This window comes from Cololabis saira, chromosome 15 (assembly GCF_033807715.1).
Source record: "Cololabis saira isolate AMF1-May2022 chromosome 15, fColSai1.1, whole genome shotgun sequence".
NCBI lineage: Eukaryota > Metazoa > Chordata > Actinopteri > Beloniformes > Belonidae > Cololabis > Cololabis saira.
Genome location: NC_084601.1, coordinates 12,800,559 through 12,819,278, shown reverse-complemented (window position 1 = coordinate 12,819,278; position 18,720 = coordinate 12,800,559). Strand labels below are relative to the sequence as shown.

At 43.8% G+C, this 18,720-nt stretch overlaps 1 protein-coding gene across 7 annotated transcripts in view; it reads left to right on the top strand.

Annotated features, from left to right (window-relative positions):
* The window catches only part of elmo1 (engulfment and cell motility 1 (ced-12 homolog, C. elegans)), an 87,115-nt gene that overhangs the window by 51,817 nt on the left and 16,578 nt on the right, over positions 1 to 18,720 (top strand). For all 7 annotated transcript variants that reach the window (XM_061742619.1, XM_061742617.1, XM_061742616.1 and 4 more), the window contains one exon: positions 10,845 to 10,981. In XM_061742619.1, the coding sequence (XP_061598603.1) occupies positions 10,845 to 10,981 (137 nt within the window). The remainder of the gene's footprint in view (positions 1 to 10,844; positions 10,982 to 18,720) is intronic.

Below are 18,720 nucleotides of genomic sequence, written 5' to 3'. Positions count from 1 at the left end.
TTCAGGCTAACAAAAGCAGTAAAAGGATGTATGTTAGCCACTAGGGAGAGAGAGGCTCTGAACAACAAGTCAAGGTCAATGCTGTAACTCAACAGCTGCATCTGACTTTAGGGTCAAGTAATCCACTTAATAGAAAAAGGAATGCAAAATGTCCAACATGGCAGAATGATTTAAATGTCTAGTGGCATGTTGTGTTCATATTTTAGTTGACATCAAGCAGTTTGGGGTCATCTTCCCGCTAAGCATTGTATGATTGCAAGATATCCTTTAGCATTAACACCCAACGGTTGACAGATAGCATCCTTGGACAAACAATAGATTAATAGACCTGCAAAAAAACCAAACTCCAGGATACGTGAAGCGTTGTTGTATTGGTGTGGTCACACAGCTGCTCAGAGAGGTCCAAAAAGATGAAGGGAACCTGTTGGTTCTTTGGCTAGACCACACCAAGGCGTATGGATCCATACTGCACAAACTTGTCCTGAGCCAGCTTTGGTCTAAGGTTTGGTTGTTTAATAGTTTTATACGAGGGCCAAAGCAGCATTTGCCCTCTATGGAGACAAGAACAAACTGAAACTTCCATCCAACAGCCTCATTGAGGAGTTACTCACGTAAGCAAGGTGCCGCAGTACAGGGAATCCAGTCCAAAGGTTTCTCAAGGAACTATCCACGTAGCTTTGCATCTGGACAGATTTCCAGAAGTTGCAGTCTACATACAGAGATATTTGCACTGCTTCATTTGCACAGTGAAGCAGTGCTTATCCTCTTTGAACACCTAAAACCTAAATAATCTAAGGATTTAAATTGTCATGGCTTTCTTTCTGCCTCAGTTTCTATATTAAACAACATTAAACCCGATAGCTGTGTGTTTCATTTGCTTTCTTCATATGTGTGAAATGCAACTATGGCTCAGGGGCTCAGACTGAAGGTAAACTACGTAATAGTTTGTCATGAAAGGAGTCTCACTGTTCTTTCAGGGCATTTGACTTTATTCCATATCCACTTTACATCATAGATATTTTGAGATTTGGCTATTTTATTATTGAGGTATATTGTTGATAATTAGTTCATGAGCTGAGCATGTAAAGTTGAATTAGATGTCAGAACTCCCACGGCCCACATAATTCATGGCACTATGCAGTTGTCACTCTTACCCTCTTCCAATAAATCATGCCTTTTATGCCTCTTGCATTTGCTGATGCCCTGCTTTAGATCCTTAAAAGATTAATGTTTTTGCTGGAACATGAGGCTTAATGGAATCTGAAGCGCCGAGCCACGTCTTCTCTGACTCCTGCTTTTAAACCGGCCCATAGAATATTTATGAAGTTATTTAGAGAGAGCCAGGAGCAGTGAGTAATGGCCCCGCTCGGTGATTGACGGTGTGCTGCTGAGATGGAGAGCCGGGTGGTGAGGCGAGGCGGGCCCAGGCATGAACACACGCACTAACGCAGTTGCTTACACGAACACAGAAAACACAAAAGTGGAGCCAACCCTGCTCACAAGCACAATCACAAATATTCAGATGCCATGGCTGATGTACTGACAATAGTTCTGTGTCCGTATGTCTGCATTCAGAAAGGTGTTAAATAAGATCAGAAAAAACGTTCAGCACCACGGACAGATCCACTCTACATATTTGTGGTTGTGCTGCAGCTTGACAATACAGTAAATCATCATGCATATTTAGTTTGATTTTATGTCTGTACATACCTTTGTTCCCTTTTTGTTGCTTTTTTGTGAGGGCAATGCGGTTAGTTTTCTTTTTAGTTAGCCATTTATGAGTCTTGCATCAGAAAATAAAAGATTTAGGGTCTTTTTCAGCTATCCAAACACACTCAGGATATACCTGGAGGTGGTTTCACTTAAATTCAGCTCCACACTTCAGTATCAGTCTTTAAAGTCAACAGAGCAGCTTTTTTTTTTTAACCCAAGTTGCTTCATTTTATGATGCAGATGTACCAGCCATGGAAAACCCATTTTAGTCAACTTCAAAAAGTATGTGTTGCCATGGCTTTTAAGGGCGTATGGTATATAAAATACATATAAATCCATTATTCTAATACATATATTCTTCATTACATATTCCCTCTGATTATTATATTGGAGAATGCTGGCTTACACTGCAATCCAAAACCTGCCTTTGGCTGATTTTGTATTCATTTGCATTTACCCTTTCCTTTTGAGTAGACACAACCATGCAAACAAAGTGCCCCCCCTGATATTATACAGTCATTTGATATCAAAGAAGGGCCATTGATTAGGTTAATTTAAAACTTTTTTGTAGATGAAAGATGCTTGTTAGGGTATACTGAAGTTTAAGATGCATGTTCTCCAATATGTTTCCCCCCAAAGAAGATATTAGAGCTGTCTCCCTCAATTTACTTGCCGTTTCCGTGTCAGTTCTCTCAAAGAGTGAATAATATTGTATATGAATTTGTTCCACTGCCGTTCATTACAAGACAATTTAAAGCTCTATATGTACTGGGAGAACAGCTCAGCAATTCTCTTTGAAGTTGTCCTTCAAGCTATTTTGGGTTAAAAGAGAGACTAATAGGGTTATCTATGGTTTAAAGCCCGACCAGCAAAAGCGGCTTCTACTCTGTATGCAACTCCCTCCGCTCCATCTCCAGTGGATTCAGCAGAGTCACAGCTGAGGAGACACGACTGGAGATTCCAGAGGTGCTGTCGCTGTGAAATGCATAACCTATCGCAATCATTTCCCCAATAATCCAGCTTCAGCTAGATTCAGGTTTAGTAACCGAGCAGGACTCTCAACAGTCCAGACATTCCTTGTCAAGGGTGTGTGTGTGTGTCTGTGTCTAGGTGTGTGTGTGTGTCTGTGTGTGTGTGTGTGTGTGTGTGTGTGTGTGTGTGCGTGCGTGTGCGTGTGCGTGTGCGTGCGCGCGCGCGTGCGTGTGTGTGTGTGGTGAATCCATGCCATCTAAACTTGTTAAGTTGACAACTCCTTCTCTGACATTATTACTGAGCTGCCTACAGTGGTCCTCTAAAAACAGCAAAAACAAATTCACCCACAAGCACGCATATACACACAAATGCAAAGGCGAACACATAACCCTTGAGAAATGTAAGAAATGGCATTGCAAGATTGAAAATACTGTTTGGACTGGCCCATAGCGAGACATAAGGTTATGAAACGCATCGCAGACACGCACACATTCGCCAGAGTCAGAATGTCGTGTCTTGTCTGGTCATACTCTTATACATGGGACGTAAGAGTAAATAGCAACCTGAAATATATTTACATCAAATTCCCAGACTGTGTAACATGTCTCAGTGAATTTAAAGGGGAGGAAAAGAAGAATGCGTAATTGTTCAGACTTTCTTTCAGAATCTTTCTTATATGATCCTACCAACACATGTTTTCTCTGTTTTCTTTATTTCTTCCTTCACGCCTGGGGCCAATTACCCTTAATTGTAGTGCACAAAAGGCCACATGACAATTTCATCAAAACATGGTTGCAGTTTACCATCTAATTCTATAATCCATTGTTTTCAAAATTCTCCAAATTAATCAATGAACCAAATGCTTGTTGTTGTTTTTTCTAATCACCTGCGGAATCTTTACCAAAATAAAGTTAATTTGCTTGATGTTTTTCAAAATTCAAAGCAGAATTTTATTATATTTTATTTTAAGCACACTTCCCCAGCATGAAACTATGAGATTCTCTCTGCAAACCTGACAGACTTCTGCATGAGGACTTGGATATGGAAACAAAAGGTTTTGAATGATCATGGTGAAGGATAAATAGATGTTAATGTGCAGTTCAGTTTTCTGCCCAAAACTACTTTGACAAGTATGTGCTTTAAAGCACTGTAAGCTGCTTCCTCCAAAATTAAAAACGAAACACCCGTCTACAATCAAGCATTAACGCGCAAGCATTAGTGTTAATGTATCTGAGCGTTAACTTTGGAGCTGATCCGTCATGAAATGACTTCATCACGGTTAAAGCTGCAAATCCCTCGCAAAGGTCTTTCTTGATGAACCATGATCGGAGTGGGTGATGGAAAGTGGAGGAAAAACCAAGCTCAGAATTTCAAATATCTCTCAACTATTTGGCAGTCAGCAACTGCTTCTTGCAGTTTTGAGCTGCAGTCTTGTGTTAAAGGTGAGCGGATGAGGAGAAGAAGATAGTTCACAGAGTGTTTCTCAGTAGATTCAGGCAATCATCAGCTAAAGGTCATCCAACTGAAGTTCACAAAGAACCACACATTTGACAGACTGATTTCTGGAGAATTATACTTTTTTTTTGTGCATCCTTGGACATTTCCAGACACATCTTGTCTCCCACCAGCTCTCATCTCCTCTTGAAGTGCTGAAAGGGTGCACAATACGGCTAATGGGGCTGCTGCTGGTCTGCTTTTGTTTGTAGGATGTTGATTTTGGAGTTCTTTGGATGCAATTTGGATGCAAACCAACGCATTTCATGTTAAATTACAAAAGTGGCTGTGATTATTCTCAACCATTGTAACTCTGAAGCACTCAGTCAATGATTGTCAAAAACTGCACACATTAAAAAAAAATAAAACAGGCTTGGGCACAAGATACAACCATGAGGAACATTTCCTGCAAGGAAACCTGACAGCGGGGTTTAATCTACTCCCCGTGCACGTCATACAAATTTGATAAGATCTTTTCATGTCATTTATACATCGCTACATAACGCCAGAGTTTTCATGAGGACTTTGATCTGCTCACGTGTGGATGATGCAGTAAACAATACTGTGTAAATGCGTGATGTTGGCCTGCTTTGAATGAGCAAGACTAGAGCTGCGCTTTTAAAATGAAGTGCATTTAAAGCTCAGTGAGGCTCTTGCTTTTGTTTTGGTGTGCACTGCTTTGGTTCGTGAGCACATATGTGCATGAGCTGGAAGATTTCCTGTTGGCTTGTGAGGATGACACAATTGTCCCTACAGTTGAGCACATGAACACAGATTGTGTATTTGTTTGTAAATGAATGAGTCACATCATCTGAGGTACTCGCAGATTCCCCCTAGAAGGAGATATTCTATACTGCATCATGAGGTGATATATCTAATATGATAAAATATGTGTTAGTGGTAGTTTTTTTTTCTTTATTGAATTGACACAACCTGCAGCCTAAACTCACATCCACTTTAAAACAAGCGTTATTGCATCTTAGAAGAGAACAGAAGCTGATAAATGTGTTTGATAGTCGTGTTAGTCTGTTACTCTGTTGTTCCTTGCTGCTCCTGTGATGAGTCGTGACCGTTGTGAGGGAGTCTGTCTGATAAAATTTGTTGAATTACGTAATTAGAAATCACAGAGGAAATTAGGCTTTGGCTTTTCCTTTCGCTCTGTCTTATCTGATCCACACTCCCCAAAACCATCTCTCCTTCTTTGAAAGGACTTAATCGTATTTTTTTTTTAAGGAAATGTCAAATTGAGAAGAAAAACAGTCCACATATTTTTTTGTACTGCATTACACAATGTAGCGCTTGCAGTGCCTCTTCTTTATCTCCTGTTTCAAAGCAGAAACATTGACAACTGACCTCTTTCTGCCTCGTTTCATTATCATTAGTGTCATGACAGAGATGCTCAGATTAGAAGAGCGAGTGCAACCCATCTGCCTTATCACTGTAGAACACATCCCAGAAAAGTGTTTATCATTGCTGAAGCTGAAGCTGAATTCTTGTCGTGGTCCCACAGAAAACACATTCTTGATGTCCGTTTTATATTTTCTTGGACCAATAGAGACGACAAGAGATCTTCCTAGTTGTTACTTTGTTCATTTAAATTGAAATCGTTTTTTGTCCCGTGGGGATACGGACGACAATATTCCACTAAATGTGATTGTTTTTGATTTTCCACTAATAGATCATCCATCTCAAGAGAAGAAAGGTGCAGTAAACGGTGTAAATCTCATCAATTATGTCTGTTGTGACGTGAGCAACATGCCATGGTTTGCAGCTCTTGGCACCGGCTGCCTTTTGCGTCCCGCGTACGCTCCCCAGCAATGACTGGACCATCGGAACGCCGGTGCTGACGTGGCTCCGTGGTCACACCAACACTCACTCCCCTTGTCGCAGTTGGACATGAGGGCATGCTGGTATTGTAATTAGAGTGGGGATGGCACTTTTCACTTGATATTCAGCGTGCGGCGCCGCTGCAAGGTGACTCCAAGGGCTGCTTCGCCCACTTTGTGCTCACTCACATACAAAAATATATGACGGACCTTGACAGATGTCAGGATGGCGTTGAGGCCACAGACGCCTCTCAATCTTTTCTAGTCACACACACACACACACACACACACCTCTGTCATGCCCGGTACTTGGCTGTATGGTCAATAGCTGAGTAATAAGCTGATGTCACCGAGTCCTCAGACTTGATGAGTTCCTCATTCACGGTTGCATTCACACACCAGACATTAGTCACTCGTGTATTTCTTGAACACATCGGTGACCCCTCAACTCACCAGGACGGACTGCGTCATGAAGAGAGATGGAGGAGGAGAAAGGGTAAAGGTTTGGGTGGTCGTCGGGATACCATTTGGTGATTTTGTTGTGCAGCATTACTCTACTGATACGTCCTGGGACCTGCAGCCAGTCACTGGGGGCAGAGTTGATGTTAGCCTGCAAAGGTGCAAGTCCAAATCTCGCTGCATCAAAATGTTCACGTTTGACTCGGATAACAGAAAGAAAGAAAAGGACACGGAATGGTTTGTTAATTCAGGTCTAAGCAAGCAGGTTAAAAATATAACAGAGAAAGTCAATGATTGAGTGGTTTCCCTGCTGACTGTGTGAATATTACATTAGTGAAATGATTTAGGTTCCTATGTTCACTTTTTTTTACTTTGAAATGAAGGTTGAATTTAATAACGCGACGTCTTCCTGCTGAGTTGGGCTTTCTGTGACCTTCTGTGACCCCATTTATGATGGAGTCGCAGATTGTTTCCGTGGCGTTCGGATCAGGAGTCTGTAAGGGCTGCGCCATCTGTTGCAAAAACCATCGTCACTAAAAATAGCTCTCTGTGCACTGAGTGGATGTTTTAGGTCATTATCTGCCTCACTGAGACTCCCGGTACTCCTGCATCACGGATAAGAATCGACACGAGTGTGTAAACCGCTCTGACACCACTCTTATTTTATTTTGCTTTTACTTAAAAGACTGAGATGAAGGCACAGATTTGACCTATGAGCTGCCAAAGGAATGATTTTACATGATTCATTGTAAGCAGACGTTTGTGGTGAAATCCAGAGATGGTGAATTACTCAACAAGCCCAAGTTCTGTTGGCCCATTTCTGACATAGAGTTGAGAATAACTTCCTGTTACTGGCTCAAGCACAAGCGGGGAACATCTGGCCGTGCAGATGGGTGGGACACAGACGGGACAAAGAAAACTCATTAGACCCCGTTTACCGTCCATCCAGATTGTGTGCCGTGGACCCATATGCCTTTGTCGTAAATTGTGATTTTAACTGAGTTGGAGTTCATGTCTGCCCTGCTGCTTCCTGCCGAGTTACACAGCTGAATGGAGGAATCAGTGTGTGTGTGTGTGTGTGTGTGTGTGTGTGTGTGTGTGTGTGTGTGTGTGTGTGTGTGTGTGTGTGTGTGTGTGTGTGTGTGTGTGTGTGTGTGTGTGTGTGTGTGTGTGTGTGTGTGTGTGTGTGTATGTGTGCGTCCAGTCATTCATTCCCCTCAGATGTGCCCACCCTCTCTGTAGATTTGGGGATAGTTAATGAGACGATGTAGTTTTGAAACGTCTCTTTAATTTTTACTTAAGATTGGTATTTAAAACAACAGTAACAATTTTGGTGAATATATTTAAGTTGGACTTTCACAAATGAGTCACGGACAACAATGCAGTCGTTGGGAGTATCCAGTACGTGTGCTGAGTCTTAATTCATTTACAATATATCACAATAATAGAACAGGTATATGTAGACATTTGTTATTTGCAGTATTTCAATTGATGCAACTCAGCTTTTCTTCTATTTTCAGTGTCTAAATCACACATTATGTTACATCAGGGACACTGATGTTGCGCTCAGCTGTCCCTCGTGGGAGGAAATGACAGTTTGAGGTAATAAAAGAAGTCTCCTGAAACTTCCCTTTGCAGCACACACAAACTGAAGTATGTGTATATTGTGAGGAGAAGGAGAAGACCCTGATCACACCATGTACAGACCTTCTGTACGTATAGGTCCAGTCATGAGTCAAGGTGGTGCTACCGGTGTATTATTGTTTTCACTGCAGTGTCAGTATCAGTTAGAATAATGTCTGAGTGCGTTTTGGAACAAGGACAAAAAAGAAGCTGGTGAAACTCAGTAAGTCCTAAAGTTGTAGTTGCCTTATTACAATAACACGACTTTGTGCTGATATTGTCCCGTCTCCACTCGGGCGGATCTTTTGAAGTGCTTTTGTGCAGCGGTGTGGGATTCAGCGGTGACATTTCAGCTTGATGGGGGGAAGAAAGCATTTGCAAAGCTAGAAAGAAAAGGTTGAATAAAATATTTTACCCTGTTGACTTTTAAATTTCCAACATTCCAGGTAACACATGCAGAAAATCTAGCAAAGAGGGAAAAAAATGAATCGGCTTTGAGTCGCATCAAATGTGATGGAGTATCACAAACACATTATTTTAGACTACATGTTGGAGACATTCAGGCAGAAATGTGACAGTAAATGATGTTCGCTGAATGCAATATTCAGCAATATTCGTTTTAATTTCTGTACCGGTTTCATAAAGCGCAGCGCTGCGTTAACAAATGCTGAGCATCAGCAGCGAGCGCTTGTCTCAACCTTGAGGCTTTAGGTCTTGCTGAGCCCTGTGAGAGGTAATAAAACTGTCTGCGACTCAGCATGTCTTGCAAAACCTTAAGAGGGCAACATTTCTGCAGAGTTGCACGAGAACGCTCGCTGTCTGTGTCCTCCTACGGGCCCTGACATGTAATTCCCCTCACCTTGCTACCTCGGGGCCGCGTGAGTCCCATCAACAAACTGAGAAGTCGCTCCACACTTGAACCTGCCCCTGACTGTTTTACCAGTCGCCCAAAAAAGAATGTTTGATTTTCTTTCTTTTACATCTTTTCTTGTTTGTTTCTTTTTCTGCCCATCGGGGGAAACGCTGTTGGCGGAGCAGGTTGCCGGCCTCCCTCGGTTTCCCGATCGACTGTCGGCACCGGTGGCACATCCCACCTCGTCCTCCGCTCAGTCTTCCATCAATCACTTTTATTCAGGGCTGGGTTAATGTGCCGGTGGCTGATGTCATCACTCATTATAGTGTAAAGTGCGAATTGCTACTCAGCCCCCGCCATCCAATTTCATCGCTGCCCGTCGTGGGCTGGTGCCCCTGCTGCCCCACTCCAAAACTCTTTAAATGAGCCGACCTCAAAGGCTCAGAGGCGCCACTCATCTCAGGGATCGGACAGGAAGACGAATGTTGTCCAAATGAATGTCGAGCCTCGTTATTGTTCCTCTTGGTTCGTACGATGTGGGTCCTCGGGAGCCGAGCCTTCACTCCTCCTCCTCTCTCATTCTCGTGTCAAACGGGCTCCCACACAGACGTTGGGATGGAATGCCCCCGTGCACAGTTAATAGAGAAGATAAACCACTTCTGGCTCTGGTGAATGAAAAATCTTGACCTAATCCAGTCGGCGTGGGATTAGTTTGTCTCAAGGGGACATGTTGGGCTGAACAAGTAGCAAGTGGAGTTTTTTGTGGTGTGTCATATTCCACAATATTTTGCTCTTAGTGTCATTTTTTTCTGCATACAAAACCTTATGAAATCATTCACTTAAACTCAACCTTTTCTTTTCTTTTAATCCAGCTGGGATGGGTGTATCGCTTTATTTAAGTCAGAATTCACAACTCATCTTTGAAGCCACACTCAGTAATAACCTGGGACTTGATTCACAAAACATTCTTAAGAAAAAAAATCTTAAGTGTCATTTTTTTCTTAAGTTCAGTCTTAAGAAGAAAAAAGAGAAAGTCATATTCTCCAAAAAAGTTCTTAAGTATTTTCTCAACTTTCTTCTTAAGTTTCTTCTTAAGAAAAAACTTAAGAATAAATGGTATTCTTGAAATAAAAGTTCTCAAATTTGTTCTTGACTTTTTTCTGAACTTTAAGACAACCTTGACCTCTCTTTAAATTTCTTCTGTGAAAAGGTAAGCCTCTAATATCACCCTTTTCAACACTTTTACACATGCACAAACAAAGACCTGCAATATTGTGGAGCGATGCATCGGTGTAGTGAAGTCCCGTTTCAGGTGCATGACTGAATATAATGAAATGAATAATAATAATAATAATATAAATATATAATATAATTCTGGGATACTTGGCTGCATACTGCTGTGTGAACGGTCTGCTGGAGCGGCGTACTAAATCCTTCATTTAGTAGTCAGTATACAGTACATATGTATACGTATGTAGCATGTAGTACTTAGTATGCCATTTCGGATACAGCCATATTTTAAGAAGTTCTTAAGTAGGAAAAAAAAAATTCATAAGAAATGACAGTTCTTAAGACGGTTCTTAAGAAAATATTGAGGAATTGCACTTAAGAACTTTCTCATGAACTTCTTAATTTTAGATCTTAAGACATTTCTTAAGATCGTTCATAAGAACATATTGGTGAATCCGGCCCCTGGACTCTTGTGTCCCCTTGGTCTCCATTCTCTCTCGTTGGTCCCAGTACCGTACAAATCTGTTGACATGTTGCTCCAGAACATCATCGCTTTCAGTGGTTATCATTTTTAAGACTAAATACAGGTTTATTGTGTGTGCCGGTGTGAAAGTGCTGTCACTCACCGGCCAGAATCTGTTTTAACCGTCTCTCTCTCTCTCTGGTGTCCACAGCCAGTGAAAACTGCCACGACTTCCACCCCATGTTCTTCACCCACGATCGCTCCTTTGAGGAATTCTTCTGCATCTGCATCCAGCTGCTCAACAAGACCTGGAAAGAGATGAGAGCCACGAGTGAGGATTTTAACAAGGTACGGTGCACGGGGGTTGTTTTTGCTAGTTCAAGTGCTTCCATTATAATGTCTAAGGGTTTTTATCCCGACGTGAAACTTTAGCTTCTTCCACTGAACGAGCTGCCGATTGAACTCCCAGATCTTTTAGTTTAGTGCAGTTTGGATGGGTGGCGTGAACCTCCCGCCAGCCGGATCTTGTTGCGTCAGCTCACACGCACAGCGAGACGGCGACAGCCGTGGGGGTGTTCATGACAGATATTGTATGTTTTGTCACTGGCAGTAGTTGCTCTGTCCCTTCTTACACGATTCGTTCTGCAAATTAGGACACCGAGACGGTGCTTTACCGGCTTACTGGGGTTTGCGCCTGTTATTTCAGTGTGTGAGGAGAGTGAACTTTAGTGATGCATAAATAAAACAAGCATGGAGTCGCATCAGCCGTTGTCTCTCTGCACAAGAGTCAAAATGATGGAAGCCGGCGGTCCTTGTCCTCACAGGCAGAATTTAGCACTCCAGTGCAACTTCGTAAAGAAAATCAAGCTGTCACCAAAAAAAGTGGGGGGGGTGATATGAAATATTCATTGTTTTGAGACGTGTTACAGCGTTTCTGATCCGCTGTAAGAGGTTGTAAAATGAATCATGACATATTGTAGTCGAGTCAGAAAGCCGGAGTTGTCCTCTGTTGAATAAATGAATGAATCCACCCACACATGATCTCTTTTTATAAGTCGCTAAAGCCCGTGTTAGTAGAATAACCTGTCAGCAGGACTGTTTTTTTTTAGTTTTGTACATTCATATAGAAAACTATTTTAAAAAACAGTCATTTCCAGTGTTATATGGGGCTCTTGTCATGAGAGCCCATCTGATGGTCTAATTACTGCTCGCATGAGCAGAACCTGTTATTTAATAACGGCTACACCAGAAGTGATGTAACCGCAGCATCTCATATTCACATCTACACCGTTCATCTCGCCAAATAATTGAACACACGTCTCCAGCAACCAACCCTGAATCCAAATCCCCTCTCTGCACATTTTCCCCCTCAGGGGTAGAGTGCGTTTCACTCCAACTCACCTTCCTTCTCGCTTTTATCCGTCTGGCTCCATCCCGAGAGTTTTAAAAAACAGCAGGAGCGTGCTGATGGTAAGATAAGATAAGCGTCACATCCGCTTAGCAACTACTGTACGTACGGTTTGAATCTCTGCTGTTAATGTTTTCATAAAGCCGAGTCACGTTAGGCTTATTGATAAATGGAGCATGACTGGCTGCACGTACTTTTACTTTTGGATCGTTAGCTCATAATTCTCACAAAGTGGGCCGTAGTCTTAAATTCAGAACTTGTACTTGAAGTGATTTATTCATCCTATCGCAGGGTTGGAGTAGACCTGCAGCCGTCTGGCCTCCCATGGTACCTGAAATATCTGCACCATTATCAAAGGAACACGTAATTAGAAGTGGGGAACTGTGTGTTTTAAAGATAAAGGGGGGGGGGGGGTTAATAAAAGATAGGAAATAATCCAACATTGATTTGCTCTTGGGGAGAAATAGTCGAATACTGTTTTGTCGGTAAGTGCTGATTTTCTTGGGTTATTTATGCATCTTTTTTCTTTTTACTGCTTTCAATTTATTAGGCTGGAGCATTTCTGCCCCTCCTTTCTCAGTAATGGAAGAGGTTGCAGCCAAGCAGAGAGGAGTATTTAGTCTTTTTTACACTCTCTTTATGAGAACTGAGTCTCAGTTCAAGTACTAGTCTGCAGCCGTGGTGTGGACGCGTTCACGTGCTGCTGCTCACGCCGTCTCAGTCCTTACGTTAAATGGGGGAATATCCTGTTTTAAAGAATATTCATCCTTGTATGGGTGGATGGTAAGAGAGATGGAGGATAATCCTCATGGTGGGCAGTTCATCACACACAAGGTTTTCTCTGCAGCGTCTCCGTTTTCTGCTCGGCAGCGCTGATGTGTGGAATACTAAAGCGCTCAGGGTTTTATCAGCTTCTCCGTGTGCATGTTGCTGTGGAGTGCAAGTGTGTGAGCAGATCTTAATGGCTGATGGCTCTCTCGGTGTCTGGCTCCCCGTGGCTGACTGAACATCTGCCGGGGCGCACGCGCACACTCCAGCATCAATTTATGCTCATTTAGGAGAGGGCCACGGAGACTTAAATGAAGCTTGAAATACTGTGGCAATAGTTGGATCTGCTTTGAGTGAAGTGTTTTAATAAAACATGAGAAGTGTTTGGGTGTGCGTGTGTACTGTGTTTAATGAAGGCAGAGGCTGAGGCTCCCAGGGCACTCCTTTTGACCATCAGAAGCCGTTTCCCCTGTTTCTATGGCAACCTCTGTTCAATTACATCTGCCGTGCCGCACTACTATTCCTCGGTTTCAGTAAGATGGAGCAGCTCTCCCTGCATGTGTCCACGATTGTGTTTCTTTGCATCTGAGCGCGCGATGGCATCTATCAGAGACTTAGTCTGGAAAGGCTGCCTGTCATCCCTTCATCAGAGTGTCTGTGCTTAAAGCCTCCTCCTCCTCCTCCTCTTCTTCCCCACAGGAGGGAGGGAAAAAGCCTTCATCTCTCTCTGCTCAGGACCTTGGGATAAAAAAAATCCTTCACCGTTGTAGCGGCTTGCAACCACTCACGATGCCCCTCCTCCTCTTCCCTCTGCTCTCATCTCTCCCTCCCTCTACGTACAAACCTCTCTCTCCTCAGCACACACACACACAAACGCATACATTCATCACGTGATCCGCTTGCTGCATCCCCATTGGTGCCTGCGATCACGGACGGTGTCCAATCAGTGCATTAGCCCAAGAGATCAACATAAGTGAAGCAGAGAAGCCTAGCTGATGCTCTTAGAGTCACAGAGGGAGGACGGCAAATAGAGAAGCAGACAAAAATACAAATAATAATGATAGTAGAAGGGAGATGAGTAAAGTTTGCTAGAACAAAAAATCAGGAAGGTTAAATTCAGAGAGAATATTCTTATTAAGAGAGAAGCGACACAATTACAGGAGGAAAAAAAAAACAAAAACAGGGAAAGAAGAAAAAAGACAAAAAGGAGGTGGTGTACGAGTCGCGTTGCCAGACGAGTTTCTGCTCATTGTGGCTAACGCTGTAGCTAATTGTTCTCAGTTTGGGTAGGCTGCCTCCTTCCCCGTCTCCCATCTGGGACTAAAACCCCTCCTGGCGGAAGCAAGGAAGAGACATCAGTCAGTGTGGAGAGCATCACACAGCACTTGGAACCATGGAGGTGACATGTAAGTACTGAGGATGGAGGCAGGGAGCTGGTGCTGAAGGAGGGAGAGGAGAGGGACCGCTCGCGCTGCCTGGAAGTGGAGGAGGAGGAGGAGGAGGAGGAAGGGGGGGTGAAAATGCAGGGAGCGATGGAGAAGATGGGACAGGGCTGAGTGGAAGATGGGGAGGAGGGACAGATGGGGCCGCGTAGATTCGATGAAGCGTAAGCAGGTTAGACCTGGACCCAGATCACAGCCTTTTCATTACACACACACACAATCAGACACACACACACACACACACACACACACACACACACACACACACACACACACGTAATCAGTCACACAAATATAATGCGGCGGATTACAATTTCACCCTGCCTAGCATACACACACTACCAGCACCCTACACAACCCCACATCACACCCAAGCTGTTAAATGTATTTGTGTGTGTGAGAGAGAGATGGGGGTTGGGTTTTGTTATTGTGAATGAGATTACTCCACATCACCAACACCCACCGTTGGTCACCAGAGGAATTCAGGGCCATTACTACTGCTCTCCTGTGCACCGCACGGCCTCGCTCACCCGTGGGTGAGCTTCTGTGTATTAGCCAGAGGGCTTTGACACTGTTAGACCCGGGTCAATGTTAGACCCAGGTCAGCGTTAGACCCGGGTCAGCGTTGGACCCAGGTCAGCGTTGGACCCAGGTCAGCGTTAGACTCAGGTCAGTGTTAGACCCAGGTCAGCGTTAGACCCGGGTCAGCGTTGGACCCAGGTCAGCGTTGGACCCAGGTCAGCGTTAGACTCAGGTCAGTGTTAGACCCAGGTCAGTGTTAGACCCAGGTCAGTGTTAGACCCAGGTCAGCGTTGGACCCAGGTCAGCGTTGGACCCAGGTCAGCGTTAGACTCAGGTCGGTGTTGGACCCAGGTCAGCGTTAGACCCAGGTCACTGTTAGACCCAGGTCAGTGTTGGACCAAAATAAAGCCCAAAACGGCTTAGCTCCGCAGTATTTACAAGATTTGATAGTGCCTTATGTTCCTGGCAGAGCTCTCGGCTCCCAGGGTGCAGGTTTACTCGTAGTTCCTAGAGTATCTAAATGTAGATTTGGAGGGCGGGCGTTCTGCTATCAGGCACCATTACTTTGGAACCAACTTCCAATCTGGGTTAAGGAGGCTGATACCACCTCCACCTTTAAAACTAAACTTAAAACCTTTCTGTTTAGTAAAGCCTATAGTTAGTGTTTAGTAAACCTCTAGCTGGTGTTGGTAAATCTCTAGGTAGTGTAAACTCTAGTGTGTTAGAGTCAGTAGTCATAGTTGCAGGTCAGTGTTGGACCCGGGTCAGTGTTAGACCCAGGTCAGTGTTAGACCCAGGTCGGTGTTAGACCCAGGTCGGTGTTAGACCCAGGTCAGTGTTAGACCCAGGTCAGTGTTGGACCAAAATAAAGCCCAAAACGGCTTAGCTCCGCAGTATTTACAAGATTTGATAGTGCCTTATGTTCCTGGCAGAGCTCTCCGCTCCCAGGGTGCAGGTTTACTCGTAGTTCCTAGAGTATCTAAATGTAGATTTGGAGGGCGGGCGTTCTGCTATCAGGCACCACTACTATGGAACCAACTTCCAATCTGGGTTAAGGAGGCTGATACCACCTCCACCTTTAAAACTAAACTTAAAACCTTTCTGTTTAGTAAAGCCTATAGTTGGTGTTTAGTAAACCTCTAGCTGGTGTTGGTAAATCTCTAGGTAGTGTAAACTCTAGTGTGTTAGAGTCAGTAGTCATAGTTGCAGGTCAGTGTTAGACCCAGGTCAGCGTTAGACCCAGGTCAGTGTCAGACCCAGGTCAGTGTTAGACTGAGGTCAGTGTTGGACCCAGGTCAGCGTTAGACCCAGGTCAGTGTCAGACCCAGGTCAGTGTTGGACCCAGGTCAGTGTTGGACCCAGGTCAGTGTTGGACCCAGGTCAGTGTTGGACCCAGGTCAGTGTTGGACCCAGGTCAGTGTTGGACCCATGTCAGTGTTGGACCCAGGTCAGTGTTAGACCCAGGTCAGCGCCAGACGGTGGAGCAGGAGCATCTGAAAGACTGACGGCACCTGATTTCATTTGTTTTGGAGAAAAGACAGCAAAGTTGAATGAAATCTGTATTGTCGTCACCCCGGTTCTGTTCTGGGGAGACTTGTAACTCTCTTCTCACATCAGCCCTTCATCGCCGAGACATCTATAGTCAACTGTATGTTTGTTAGTTTGTCGACTTTCTATGTAAAGTGGATTGATTCTTTAAAATACAATTAACATCTTCCGCTTTTAATCTCAAATATTAGCTGTGCAGCTTGGGGTAGAACGATGATCAGCCCGGTTTGCTTGGTTTTCTTTTTCTAGTTTGTTGACAAAGTACTCCTGGTCACTCATGTTTGTTCACCTGTACGTGACCCAAGACAATCTGTCAGGTAAGCAGAAGAAGTAGAACAACACAGCAAAAATACCTCCTCTAAAACACTGGTCATGCTTCAACAAATCAAGCCTTTTAAAATGTTAATTCATCGGTGTCTGATAGGATTACTCCCCGTCTCAGGAAGCCCTGAAAACTAAATAATGTTAGCGTAAGCAGCGTATCGGTTGGCGGTTCTACCTTCATGTTAAAATGATGATTATGGGAACAATCATGTCATCAGACTGAGTGAAAAAGCATGCAGGTCGTGTTCTCAGTGCTCACATGCAGTGAGAGTAAGGTTTAGGGACATCGTGCTTGCTTTAAAAGGAACTATGGAGATAAAAAAAAACTGTCTGTTGATATCAATGACTTCTTCCACGAGCTTCTGTAAACCATGAGCAACAATAACAACAAAGATCAACATCGGGCTTCCTGCTGCGTCTCCTCAAAGCGCCAGAATCTGGGGGATAAAAATGTGCAAGAGCATAAACAAAGTGATGTTTATATTCAGATTATCATTATTAGTTTAAATGTTATCCAGCTTGGCTCAGTCAGGCGTTTACAATTAAATTGGGTTTAGACCCAAAAAAATGCATCTCAACCTGAACACATTTTTTCTTTTAATATGTATTTAAGCATCAGACATGAAGAATTAACAGTTGTTCATCACACGTGATTGCTCTCATCCACTCAGGTGGGTCCAGCATGTGCTGTGGTCCATTACACACCCAAACCACATTGCAAAGAAGTCAGTCATCGACGTAGTACATGACAGAAACGCAGTTATTCTCATTTTTTATGATTCTTTACTACAAAAATTACTATTAAAGCCTTCTTCCACTGAACGCTCTTGAATGCATGCCAGAAATTTAACAAGCGATGACAGCGTGCACTTGCAAGGACGATTCTCTCTTTTGAAGTTTATCCGAGTTGAGCCTTCATAGAAAAACACTTTGAACAGTGCTGAATACCAAAGTGCCATGGACAACCTAGTCCGGGTAGCAGCTAATTGAAAAGAGCCCAGAAGTGAGCTAAATCCGTTTTTGACATTTCTGTTCCTTGCCTTGGATGAGCAGAGTAGTTAATCTGCTTTTGTTAAACCAGATTGAAGATGATTCACAATTATTCACATCAACATTGGTGGAAGCAGCATCTCATGCCTCCTCAGGAATCTGTCTTAAGTGAATATCAAGATACGACCACATTGAGTGCGTGGTATGGGTTGAACTTGGTCTTCATGTCAAGAGGACGCACGACGCGGCTCGTGAAAGCTTTGAGCATGTTTTGTACGCAGCGGCCGCTGCTGTCCTGCTTCATGCCACGGAAAACACACACCTCCCCCCTCTTCCTCCTCTTCTTCCTCCTCTCCCGCGACGAGACCTGCTGTTTCCTTCTCTCACACTGGTTCCACATACAGCTCCTCACCAGCTGTCGAGATGTTTCCAGTCTTCTTTCCCTCCGTCATTTACTTGCAGATCTTTTGTCTTTTCTTTGGCTATCTGTCTCTTTCTCTCACTCTCCTTGACTCCTCTTCATCCTACACCACCACCTCCACCACCACCTCTATTGTTGAATTCAGACAGGCTATTTATATCTCTGTGCCTGGCTGCCTCACCTCCCACTCCCTTAACAAGGTTAGCTGTATTGTTTTGGGGCACGTGTCAGCACTCTCGGACAGTAAGAGCACGCATTCTCGTGCACGCGCCACAGCCAAGTGCTGGGATTTGTTTTAGTCCTCGTGTGCGTGATTTATATTTGTGTGGTTTTGCCTTCTGAATAGGCTTGCAGCTGAACTGTAGTGTGAATGCTCAGCTGTGTTTCTTTTTTTTTTCTTCTCTTCAGTGCATTCGTTTTTTTATGAGTTTGTGTAGATGTGTACGCCAGGGAGGGGGGGTCTGATCTCAGCCAGCTCTGGCCTACTCACATGCAGAACAGCCGAACTAAGCTCTCTAATCAGACCAGAGAGATCATCCGTCATTAGTGTCAAACCATCGGAGCTGCTTGAGCAAAGATGCGGCTCCAACATTTAGTTTTGCTCTGTGTAAACATGACGAGCTCGCTGTCACGCCTCCAAAAACACTCAGAAATCAGCAGGAAA